General features: G+C 38.3%; 1 protein-coding gene across 1 annotated transcript; it reads right to left on the bottom strand.

Moving 5' to 3' along the window:
• Positions 1–3,273: 3,273 nt before the first annotated feature.
• LOC145793801 (uncharacterized) lies at positions 3,274–4,153 on the bottom strand. The gene is made up of 2 exons (XM_082876672.1): positions 4,006–4,153; positions 3,274–3,920 (listed from the first exon to the last, which is right to left on the bottom strand). The coding sequence occupies exons 1-2, from the start codon at positions 4,151–4,153 to the stop codon at positions 3,274–3,276; spliced, it is 795 nt and encodes a 264-aa protein (XP_082732798.1).
• Between the last annotated feature and the right edge of the window lie 9,395 nt (positions 4,154–13,548).

The raw sequence follows: 13,548 nt of genomic DNA, 5'->3' as shown, positions 1-13,548 counted from the left end.
AATTTTTAATTTTTTACGAAAAGATGTGCAAAAAGTAGAGACAAAAGAGATTTTTTGATTTTTTTGTATAAGTTGTTAACTTTTTAGTTTTTTTAGTGACTTTTAACTAAAAAAATTACTTGCCAAACGAGACTAAAATAGTTAAAAAATTTAAAAAGTCAAAAAATCAACCCACTTCTCAAACGAAAACTTAATGAATTAAAAAATGACGTATGTAATATCATATTATTGTAAATATATTTATAGAAGTTTTTTTTTTAATTTTTTATAAGAATTCTAAAAATTATTCAGCTTGTTTGATTCTTATTTTTAGAATTCACTTTGCTTGTTTTAGTTTTTGAAAAATATTTTTCAGAAAATTTTACTTTCATATTTTTCGTGTTTTTATTGAATTTTTTTAAATATTTTAAGCAATTTTTTTTTAATTTTTAGACACACCTAACATAAATACACATAAAAGTATAATTTTTTGTGAAAAAAATCTTTTACAAATTCACTAAATACCAAAAATACAAAAAATATAAGAATTTAGTATATTTTTCGTATTTGCATGTATTTATTAATTTTTTAAAATATTTTTTTTTTTCAAATTTTTTACTTTTTATATGCATCTAAGTGAGGTGCATCTAACAAGTAAAAAAAATACTTAAAATTTTAAAAATATTCACTAAAAACCAAAAAAAATACGAAAAGCAAAAAACTCAGTTTTCAAAAAACTTAATCCATAAAACTCAAACCAAACATACAGCAAATTTTTTATTTTTCGTATTTTTTTTATTTTTACTGATTTTATTTTTAATATTTTAAGTATTTTTTTTAAATTTTTGGATATACATAATATAAATATACTCAGGGCTTGTTTGGCAAGTAGGTTTGGGTTAAAATAGTCACATAAGACAAAATAGATTATTTTAGTCAAATTGGACAAAATGTCACATTCAACCCACAATCATTTTATTTTTTTCTCTCAAAAAAGTCAAAAAACTTATCCCAAATGAAATTTTTTAGCTCCAGACTAAAATAACCAAAAAGCAAACCCATATCCCAAACGAGCTCTTAAAAAATATAATATGTGTGAAAAAAATATTTAAAAAATTCACTAAAGAGTAAAAGTATAAAAAAAAATACAAGAATTTAGTACATTTTTTTATATTCTTATATATTTATTGATTTTTTTTAATTTTTTTTATAAATATTTTATTTTTTAAATACATTTAAGTAAAGTGCATCTAAAAAAATTAAAAAATTAATTAAAATTTTAAAAATATTTATTAAAAACAAAAAAATATGTTTAATAACACTTTTAAAAAATTAAAACCAAACAAACTAATTCATTTGCTAATTGTGCCATTCAAGAGTTCATTGGATTGGAGATATTCCAAGCGGCCGCCGCTCACAAGGTTTTGGATGGCCAGTTTGGCAACACTTAAAATTCATCTTAATATTTGTTTAAAAAAATTGACTAATGATGTTTAGCTCTCCAATCTTTAAAAAAATAAATAAATAAATAAAAAATTGATGTTTGGTTCTAACTTTAAGAAAAAATATTGAGATCTTTAAAAAGTCTATATTAATTTAAATTTATGTATAATGATATGACAAATTATTTATTTTTATTTTTTGTCATAAGAGAGGTCGAAGTTAAAGAAAGCATGTTAATTTTTTATTTATTACAAATTCAATCATGTAAAGTCAACTCCTTACCATATCATTGTAAGTGAATTATAAATTGTAAATTATGAACCTCCATTATTCCCCAATTTCAATATTTTGGCAAAATGCATTAATTTCAACACATATAAATTGAGGAGTGGGCTCTTGGTTTCTAGTAAAAGGATAAGAAGTCCGTCACCAGCAGAGAAGCATAAGTTTTGCTGCTATCAAGTGTTTTATTGTATGTTCTTTTAAACATTTCTGTCCACATTACAAAATGTTGCATCATTGATTTTTTTCATTAGTTAGTGCCCTACTTACAACACTACAAGAAAACCTGGCTAATAACACGGAGGTTTTTGCGACGGGGTGATTACCGTCGCAAAAAACCCTTTTTTGCGACGGGAAATAGTTACCGTCTCCAAAAAAAGAAGCATTAGCGACTGTATATATTTGTCGTCGCCAAAAGACGACTTTGCGATGGCGTGTATCTACCGTCGAGAAACATGGCCTTTTGCGACGGGTCGTATTCCGTCGCTAAAGATTGTAAAAAGAAATTTGCAGAAATATTGGCGACGCACGGTATACCGTCGCAACAAACGTATTATTAGCGACGGTTAAATGTTACTGTCGCAAATGGTGGACCATCTACGACGGCAGAAGCCCATCGCAAAAAAACTCTGGTAAAACGACGTCGTTTCATTTATTAATTACGCTCATTTGGGACGGTTAAAATATACCGTCCCAAATAAATAAAATTTGTTATCCCGCTGTTCTATCCCATTTCGCGGTCAAATTCCTAAATTCCTCATATCTCCAAAATCCCTAAAATCGAAATCCCTCAAACCGAAACTTGGTTCCTAAAATCATTCTGCCTCAATCATTCCTAAATTGCTCAAACCGAAATCCCTAAAATCTCCAAAATCATTCAAAATCAAAAATCTCAAATTTGTTCCATCTCCTGTGACCGACGACGGTGACCGACGAGGGTGAACGACGGCCTTCGCCGGAGTGACGAGCAGCAGCGATGGTGACCGACTGTGAGCGACTGTATTTTGTTAAAGGTCAGTGCATTCCTTGTTTTTGAGGCTGATCATGAGGCCATTTTTGAGGCTGTTCCTTCTCTCATAAAGCTTGAATCCTTGTTTTTTTTGACCTGTGCTTTTGATTGGTGGGATGTAGGATTTGGAGGGCAGCGGATCTGCGGCGGAGGACGGTGGTTTGGAGGCTTGCTTGGCGGTTTTCGACGATCCGGTGAGCATTTGGAATAATAGAAGTGGAGAACACAGGTATAACTCGGTGATCTGAAGAGGTAATATTGGACCCACTTTTGACCAGCTTCACTTCCAATGTGGTCATTTGGGTGCTATATAAATTTGAAAAACTTCTCATATTTATAATGGAGTTATAGTTAGAACTCAGAAGCACCTTTCAGTAGAGGTTTGCTTCTCCTTTTATTCTTTCCAGCAATTTGAGCAGGTCTGGGATTAGAAGTAATCAATCCCTCACCCAATTTCAAAGAAGCAGGTGGAGGGACACCCGTGGAGTTGATAGTGCATATGTAAAGTCGTAAATAGGAGCATCATTCCATGGAACTATGATTGGGCCAATCTCTGGAAATTAGGTCTGCAGCCAGAGATGGAGTGGCCAAAAGGGCCCATCGGTGTTCAAGAGTTTTCGGCTCAGAAACTCCGCTAGAACCCTATAAAGATGGGATAAAACCAGAGGAGATAAGGCAAGTTTTCTACCAGCAGCCAGGGCTATGGCCAGCTCAGTATAATCCTTAGTGATTTTATGAGAAGCATTGCAGAAAAGGAACTTATTCAACCACATAACTAGGAACCTGACATGTTCGTCTTCAGTCACACCATTTGGGTCAATGCTGAGGTCTATGAACTTGTCATAAGCAATCATTGTCTTAGAATAACTGATAGAGCACGGGGATTTGGCAGTGGAAAAAACAGCACAAACCTCTTCCCCATGTAGACGAAGGCCTGTTAGCGCAGCTGTGTCCAAGATGGTGGGACTCATCATCCCACAATTAAGATGAAATGAGTTGGTGGGAACCCACCAGAAAAAGAAAGCAGCAAAGAATAGGTGTTTATCTATTTGAATTCTAATTTTGCTTAGCATGATAGCGTCATATATGCCTATCTCTTTCCATAAGTCTCCTTTTGCATCAGCCACCCTATCAACCCAATTTGTCCAGTTCTCATTAGGGATTGGCCATTTTTCAACAGGGTTCGAGAGATGCCACTTGGACCAGTCTAGAGGAAAATCAGAGAAATTTATCGCCCATGCCAGGATAGTAATTTTGAAGATGTATTGTATATTCATGCATGAAAGCTGGACCTAGGGCATATCTATGGCTCTCCTCATTATCAGAAAGCGAAATGAGTGTTTCCAACAAGATTTTATTATGCTTATTCTGAATGACACTCTTCATTTCTTCACCACCATAGGAGTCAGGATCTTCCAAAACTTGCTTTCCCTTGGCCATGATCTCAATATGTAGACAGAGAACAACAAAATATGAAGATGGAGTTCTCCTAGATGAAAGACTAGGTCGAAGCTTGGATTTGATTAAAATGAGAGGTAGGAACGTTTCGGAAAGTGAAATTGCAACTATTCACTTCTATTATAAGATAAATGAGTTTCTCTCTATTTCTTCCCATTTCACCCCATTTCTCACCCCTTTCCAGAATAAGTGATATGCACTAAGAGAAATGCTTTTCTTTTTCTTTTTCTTTTTCTTTTCTTCCCAAATCACTCAATCCAAAATGAGCTGTAGATGCAATTCATATTATTGTGTTGCTGCTGTTTGAGTTATCATACTTGCATTATAACAGTTTTGTGCTTTAATGGAGTTGTCATTCAAGTTGTCTAATTTTAGCATCATTATTTTTAGTGTCAAATTAGTATAAATTTTGACATTTCTATAAACAGTTAGATGTATTTTATAAAAATTGAAGAGGGGTTACAAATATGAGGTGATGGTTGTGCTGGAAAAATGATATAAATAGTGGAGCAAAATTATCAATTTTTAACATTTTTGTACTGTAAAATATTTATATCAATTAATAGTTCTCATCATCAATTGATAGAGGGGAGTGTCTGCCAAAGTTTGGTATTTCATCAAAATTTGTGTAGAGAGAGACAGAGAGAGTGGAACAGTATTTTGGTTTTGCTTGAAGAGATTCTCATCTTAATTTGACTTTTTCCCACATGAAAAAAGAAAAAGAAAAAATAAATAAAAGGTGTTGGTTGCCTGTGAGAGTTAGGCTTGGAATGACATTGATTGGGTTGGGGGGGATGCCTTTGATTGAACAGACCATATGGGAAAAATGATGAAAGTGAAAGTGAAAGTGAAAGTGAAAGGCCACACACATTGACACAGGCTGGTATCTTTGTAATTTTTTTCAATCATGGTTACTTAGATTTATTATACATCCCTCTTTTTGAAGTCCCTATATATATATATATATATATAGTTTTAAAGGTCAAAGTTTAGCACAATTATGTCTAAAAGATGTGCCAAACTCTCATAATAAAATTAGTTTGGTGAATTGATTATTATTATCGGTCCATATCTTCTTTTTAATATTTCCAAATTGAATTAATAACTAGTAGTTTATTTTTAATTACAGAGGAACGAACTACTAGTAAATGAGATGGCATGCAGAGGAACGAACTAATGACGGTGTCTTTAGGCATCCTGCAGACTCCCTTGCATGGAAAGATTTTGATCGTCGGAATATTGACTTTAGTAATGATTGCCGAAGTGTAAGGCTTGGCTTAGCATCTGATGGTTTTAACCCATTCAGGACGATGAACATAGTTCATAGCACTTGGCCTGTTGTACTCATTCCATACAACTTGCCGCCATGGATGTGCATGAAACAACCATTTCTAATTTTATCTGTGCTTATTGACGGCCCGAAAGGACCTGGTGACAAGATTGATGTGTATATGCAACCGTTGATTGAGGAGTTGAAAGAACTATGGAATGACGGTGTCTCCACATTTGATGCATCAACAAATCAAATGTTTCAAATGCATGCAGCTTTACTGTGGACAATTAGTGATTTTTCTGCATATGCAAACTTGTCAGGATGGAGTACTAAAGGCGAATATGCATGTCCTTGTTGCAATAGAGAAACTGCATCGTGTTGGTTGAAGTATAGTAGGAAACAATCATACTTGGGTCATCGCAGATTTTTACCTAATGGCCATAAATTCCGAAAGGATAAAGTATCATTTGATGGTAGTCGGGAAGTCAGATTCAAACCAAAATTGTTGTCTCGAACTGAGATGCTGCTACAATTAGAATCTGAGGGTATTTTAACCCAATACAAGAGGGATGACCTTAAGGAGAGGCATATGAGACAAGTAAGAAGGAGAAAATTGGACATCGCACCCATAGCTGGAAGAAAAAGAGTATCTTCTATGAACTGCCATATTGGGAGCACAATCTAATTAGACACAACCTTGATGTGATGCATATAGAGAAGAATGTTTGTGATAATGTGTTGTGGACAATATTAGGGGTTGCAGGAAAATCGAAGGATGGTGTTAATGCTCGGCGTGATTTACAAGAAATGAATATTAGAAAACCCCTACATTTGCAATTAAGAGGGTCGAATAAAGCTTATTTACCACCGGCACAATTCACGATGACCAAGGATGAGAAAGATTTGTTCTTGAAAGTATTGAAGGAAGTTAGAGTTCCTGACGGGTATTCATCCAATATATCGCGTCGTGTGCGCTTACATGATAGAAGTATTGGGGGTCTTAAGAGCCACGATAGTCATATTCTGATGCAACAACTAATTCCATTGGCCATTCAAAGATCGTTACCGAAGAATGTAATTGAACCTTTGATTGAATTGAGCAATTTCTTTAGACAATTGTGTTCCAAAGTCAATCGTGCGACAGATTTGCAATATATTCAAGATCATATCGCCGTAACACTTTGTCATCTAGAGAAAATATTTCCTCCTACTTTTTTTGATATAATGGAGCACTTGCCTATACATCTAGTTGACGAAGCATTATTGGGTGGAGCGATTCAGTTTCGATGGATGTATCCAATTGAGAGGTATCTTCTTACTTTGAAGCAATATGTGCGTAATAGAGCTCGTCCCGAAGGTTCAATTGCTAAAGGATATCTTATGGAAGAATGCATGAATTTTTGTGCACAATATCTCAATGGTGTGGAAACTAAATCTAATCGACCCACGAGGAACTACAGTGGTGATGATAATCTGGGTCGTGCTGTTGGTGAAATCACAAGCTTTTATCTTGATAACATTTCTTGGGTACAAACTCATCGGTATGTCTTATTCAATACAGCCGCGGTTCAACCATTCATAAAGTAAGTTATGTCACTCATTCAATATTTTATTATGTTTCATTGAATTTTGAACCAAATTTTGTTTTTTGATAAAATTTCAATTTACACAGCAAACACCTTGAAGAACTTAAGGTCAAAATGCCTCGTGTTGACGATCATCAGCTTCGGCGTGAACATTTTGAAACTTTTCACATTTGGTTCAAGGAACATGTATGTATTTAAATGTACAGATTCTATTTACCTAAGTAGAACTATATTTTAAATTTTATAATTTTTATTACTTAAAATAGGTTCAAACGTTGCGAAGGACTAGTGATGTCACATTTTCTGAAGAGATTACTGTATTGGCAAATGGTCCTCATAACCTAGCAAGGAGGTTCAACGGGTATATAATGAATGGGTTTCGGTATCGAGTAAAGGCCATGGATGACCGTCGAGCCACACAAAATTGTGGTGTAGCTTTGAAGGCAGATACTATAAGTTATGCTAGTCGGAAAGACAAGAATCCTCGTGTGGGGTCTGTGTACTATTATGGACAATTGACAGATATTGTTGAGATTCGATATTCCAATGAGAAGAAGTATGTGTTGTTTAAGTGTGATTGGATTGACAACATTCACGGGAAGATACAAGATGTCTTCAATTTCACGTTAGTCAACTTCAATCATTTGTTGTATCGAGATGATAGAATTGCTAATGAACCTTTCATCTTGGCATCCCAAGCAGAGCAAGTTTGGTATGTTGCAGACCCGTTACAACCAGACTGGCAAGTGGCGGTGAAGATGTCTCAAAGAGGTTTATTTGATATGAGTTCGACTGATCCACAAATTGAGCCATATATGAGCCAACAATTGGAAGAAAATATAATGCTTCGTGATGAAGAAGTTGGTTGGGTGAGGGAAGCCGCAGAAGGGGAAACAGTTGATGTTCAAATAGGTTGATATTTAATCAACATCAATAATTCACTTAAGGCCAAGGTTGTAGTTAATCATCAGTTTCTTAATTTACTTTGTCTTTGTAATTGTACTAGTTCAATTAATGTCATATTATAGTTGATGACAAACCATTATCTATGTTTCTGATTAATGTTATATTGCTTGCAGATTATTATGTGAAGGAAGAGGAAACCTGATCATCCCCGGTACATGATGTCCGACGTGGTACGTAAGAGGACATCAGCGGCACCACCATTAGAGGAGGCATCACATCGACCACCATCAAAAGGGCCATTAGTGCCACCATTAGAGGAGGCATCACAGCGAGCACCATTAGTGCCACCGCATCGACCACCATTAGTGGCACCACAGCAGCTATCATCTACTCAGCCACCATGCCTACCATTGCTGCGTCCACCATCAGTGGCACTACCATTAGAGGAGGCATCACAGCGAGCACCATCAGAGGGGCCATTAGTGCCACCGCATCGACCCCCATCAGTGGCACCACACCAGCTATCAGCTACTCAGCCTCTAGGCCTATCATCGGTGCGTCCACCATCAGTGGCACCGCAGCAGCTATCATCCCGACTAGAGTCATCGGCTTATGAGCCATCCGCAGGTATATAAATTTGCTTTGATTTGTATGAAAATTATTTAAATATATATTTATTTGTTCTCATTACATATAACTTGTTTATTTTCATTGTATTTTTCAGATCCTTCGACTTCTTCACAGCCTCACTCAGGTATAAGAAATTGATTTGTATTGACATTATTTAAATTTGCATTTGTTTATTATGATTGTATATTGTTTATTCTTATCGTATCTCACAGGTCATGTTAATTCTTCATCAACCTCGAGTAGGCGTGGTAGAGGATGTGCCAAGGGCATTAGGGAGTGGGGTACCAGTACCAAATTGGACATACATGTAGACACCCCATTTTTGATCGTCCTCAAGACTTGGACGTCACCGTTTGAACACTCGGTGATCATCCATGTTTGTGTTCGTTTGGAGTTCCCGGAGGTCTCGGCTCGTGCGCCTTGCCTCAGGATCTCCGAACTTGACTGTTTAGTGTCTGGTTTTGCACCAAACACTTGTGTTTTGCCTTGGAGGGGCAGGGAATGCTTTGTGAGGCATCCCCACACACCACCGGCAGTGGCTAGAGACCACCGGCTGGTTTTTCATGCCATCGGCAATGTATTTTGCCGGTCGGCACCTTTTGTTGCCGGTCGGCACTTTTTTTTGCCAAAATGGCATTTTTGGCCAAAATGGCATTTTTGGCCGGCCGACTACTGTGCATCTGCTTTTCCAGATATTTTATCATAGCTGTCCTGCTTTTGGCTCCCCTCCATACACGTGTATGGAGGGATCTCTCTCTTTAGAAGCTTGTCTTGTAAGCTTTACAAGACAAAAGCTCTATAAGAGAGAGCCTTGTCTCTTGGCTTTAGGGTTAGAGACTCTAGACATTTTAGAGACAAAAAACACAGAGAGAAGCTCTGGTTTTAGGGTTAGGGTTAGATACACATTCTATCTCTCTTTTACTCTCTTTGTGTTCTAGGTGTTTTAGTCCATACTATTGCACACAAACACATAGTGTTTCACCTTCACTTAGCTACTGAGATTCTAAGAGGTTGGTTTTGAAGTTTTGGAGCTGTTTTCAAGCCAAGGAGGGCTGTTGGAGCACCATTTGTGAAGGGGTCTTCAAGGGTAAGAAACTAGCCCCTTTATTCCCCAATCTTGCATTGTATTTCTACCTATCTTAAAATCATTTTTGAGCTTGGTGTATAATACAAAAAAGTTCTGTTTTTTAGCCCTCTTGATTGTTTATTAAGAGTGTTTTTTGGTTTGGAGGTGTTTGACCCCTCTTAGGCCTTGAAAGGCCCCATTTTTGAGCCATTTCGAGTGAGTTTCGAGACTTTGGTGTTTGGGCCTCTTCACCACTGAAATCTTGAGGGATTTCAGTGGTGGAGATGGTGCCTTGAAGTCTCCAAAAGGGGAGGGCCACCCCCCTCTCCTTGTTGTTCTTGAAATGGACCCTTTTTGGCCTCTTGAGAGAGCATCATGTTAGAATGTGTATTGATCATATCTTGGTTGTTTTCCATGCTTATTATGCCATGATATAACCTTGTTGTGTGTTGGTTTTGGTACACCATGCATGCTTAGCATACCTACCATGTAATGCCATGTTATTGCCTTAATATGCCTTAGGTTGTTAGCCTTCATTCGAGCATGTTTTAGGCTTAGTCTTGTGAAGCTTGTGCGCTTATTTTGCCATGCTAGAGGTCTGTCCATAGTTGTTTGGGTCGGATTTGGCATGCTTAGTATAGCCCCTTTGCATTTTGGCTTGTTGGCCTTAAGTGTATGAATGTGTAGCATGGCATTCTTGCATTGATTTAGTGGTTTGGGACTATCCACCATGTTATTTCAGACCTTATAGCATGCTTGTATGTTTGCCTTGGATGTTTCCTTAATGCTTTGAAAGCTTGTGCAACATGTTCCATGTTTTGGCCATTGTGCAAGCTTTTAAATTTGAGCCACTTAGATGCCATCTAAGAGTCCCTTTTGCATGGTTTAGGACTGTCTTGAACCTATTTTAAGTCCTCTTAGCCTTGTGAGGCTTGGTTGGCTTAGCCATGGTTCAAGCCCCTTTGACTTGCTTCAAGCACTTGGGCCATTTGTTGCATGCTTAGCTTGACTTGTTGCTTGGTTTGGCACCATGTTTTAACATGTTTTCAAGGCTTATAATGCATGTCATTTATCCATGATCATTCCCTCCTAAGTGTGCTTAGAAGTAGTCTTGTGATGCTTAAGCATTTAGGCCTTCAACATGTGCATGTGTGTATGTGTTTGGTCCCTTATTTTGGTCATTTTGGCCATTGTTTTAGGCCTATTTAGAGATGCCTAAATCATGTGTAAGTCCACCTTTCCATCAATTTGCATTGCCTCATGTTTTCTTGTATGCTTGCATAAGTGTCTTGACATGCCATGTTGCATCCTTAGCTTGTATGCCTAGGTTGCATTGCATCTTGCATGCATGCTTTATTCCTTGACTTGGTGATAGGAATTGGGCCTTGGTTTGTTTGTTTGGTTTGCATTTCATCTGACATGAAAGTTGCACACTTGGTCCTTTGGGCCATCATGCATGGAAATGCGTGATTGGTGGTCTGAGAATCGAGACACATGCCCCTTTGAGTTACAAACATGATAGGGAGCATGATTAGTGCATACATTGCTTAAAATTCTATTGCCATGCAAGTTCTGTCCTCTGCTGCTGTGAGTTGCAGGTTCTGCAGGCATTCTTTGTCGACCGGCAGTGTACATTACCGACCGGCAATTTTTCTTCTGCCGATAGCTTCGTTTCGTGCCGGTGACCGCATACCACTGCTGGTGGTAATTTGATTCAGCCGGTGGTGAACCCCACCATACAGAGAAGCATCCCTGAGGTTTTGGTAGCCTCCAGAGGACAGAGCAGGAAAACAGAGGCAGACTATGCATGGCGGTGCGATTCCGAGCAAGATCCGAGCATGCGCTGCATTTGGCCCTCCCCCCGAGGCGGTTTACTGTTTTTCTTAGCTTAGTTAATTTGTTAATTAATTAGGCAATTTGTAATATTTAATTAGCTTGCGTAGTTAATTAATTTGTATTATTTATTTGGTCCCTCCGAGTGAGGGCGAATCTGTAATAAGTGTGGGTGAGTGTGTGTATGTCTTCCAACCCCCACTTCTTTCTCCCTTTTACTTACCTGCTTATGATGGTTAGTAATAGGCCATGTTTAATTTAGCATACCTTATGCTATGCATGCGTGCATCATTCATCAGTATTGCATGCACCGGGCTCGGCACATCATGCTAACTGCATTTGTACTTCAATTCCAAATTGAATACGTGCATCAATTGGTTGCATTTCACATGCCATGTTTAGGTTAGCCGAGCCTATTCTAGTAACATGTTGTATGCGATGCATTAGGCACTTAACATGAACTTGGATCATGCATGTCTGCTAACAAGTTCTTTGTTTTGGCTTAGAGTACGATGTAAGTATCTATGCTTTAGCATCATCGCATGCGTGTGAATGCTATCATGACAGTATGCTTACCATGTGGCTAAGTGCTTATATGAGATAAACTGTTTGAATGCCCGTGGGTGGAGGTTGGATTGTTTGAGTTGGAAAAACTCGTTGAAATCCGTATTTTTAGCCTACTTGCGAGTAGCAAATTCCAAAGCGCTTTTCAAAACAAACGGATATGCAATGCTTATTTCCAAATTAGACAATCTAGTCTATATTTGTTTGCTGCGCGCATAACGTAGTAACACTAGGCTAATGAATGAAATAAGAACATATAATGTTTTCAAAAACGGATATCACGGTTAGTAGAGGCCGATCTTCGGATCGGGCGAGAGGGGGTGCTCATAGCTGACCTTCCCCAATCGTACCCTAGCTCCCGAGCCGAAACAACTCCGGTGATGACGGACATGTGGCCTTCGGCACCGAGTCAGGGTTTCCTAAATTCCCCCATAAAAATTATTTAGGTGGCGACTCTGTATCTGGCAAAGCAGTCCATGTTTGGCACTTCTTTCCTAAAATCTGTTTTCTCAAAAAGATTTGCCAGATTTGGACTCTTTGGTTCAGATTTAGAACCGTGACACAAATCGAGTCTGAACTATAGCGAGGGCCCCACGCGGGCGCGTCTACAGTTTCTGGCGACTCTGCTGGGGATTTAGAGAGCTTGACTCGAACTCGTGATATCCTACTTCGATTTTGTTTATGTGTCTCTTTGCATTGCATGTGCATTGGTGCGCCTAGGAACACAGTGTTTGCCATCTGCCATTCCTGAACGGTTTGCTGGAGGCTTGTCTTGTCAAGACATGACCATAAGGCTGACCGGTTATGGGCTCTAACAGTATGGGAACACAAACCCCGGTTTTTACCGGGGCACCTTTTTCGACCATTCGACCTAGTGCATATTCGGATCCATAGTGACCATTCCAAGTTAGGACAGGCTGCTTACCCGATGTTAGGTTGTTTGAAAACTGCTGCGTGCATAGTGGAACCCTAGCTCCTGACAAAATAGGACAGGGAGACCCTACCCCAACATAGGGGTGTTTTGGTTCTCTTTACTTGCTATGTGCTTTTAGAATGTATTTCCACAGGGAAAGTATATATCAGTTTGCAAGTTTGAGTATCAGATCTGAGGACACCAGTATCAGTGTCAGTTATGAGAATCAGTTATCTGCGGGTATCGGGTTCAGTTTTTGGGGACAGTGATTTCTGGGAACAGTGATCAGCAGTAGAGTACAGTTGTTCAACTACACCCGTATTTGATCTGTTTGGGCTGAAATGCTATTTGTTGTCTCTTTCAGTTCAGACAGCTGGTACAGAATAGCTAGTGCTCTCCCTCGTCGAGGCAGGGCTTATGATGACGCAGAATTCAGAAGAGATCGTAGTTACGACGGCTGCATTAGAGCAGGGGATCACTCTGCAAAGTGAGGCCAACACTAATGTGTCACATCCACCCAGGTCGCCTGTTGCGCACCCGGTTTGGGCCCCCCAGCTATACCAGGCTCGCGAGCCTACTACATTTGAACTAATGGGGATGATAGGT

This window comes from Camellia sinensis, chromosome 6 (genome assembly GCF_055761805.1).
Source record: "Camellia sinensis isolate YWXY chromosome 6, ASM5576180v1, whole genome shotgun sequence".
Lineage (NCBI taxonomy): Eukaryota > Viridiplantae > Streptophyta > Magnoliopsida > Ericales > Theaceae > Camellia > Camellia sinensis.
This window is presented reverse-complemented; position numbering and strand designations above follow the sequence as displayed.

Coding starts and splice junctions, on each gene's coding strand:
- LOC145793801 (XM_082876672.1), bottom strand. CDS start 4,153: ATGGCCAAGGGAAAGCAAGTTTTGGAAGATCCTGACTCCTATGGTGGT. Junction 3,921..4,005: donor GAGCCATAGATATGCCCTAG/GTCCAGCTTTCA, acceptor ATTTTCCTCTAG/ACTGGTCCAAGTGGCATCTC.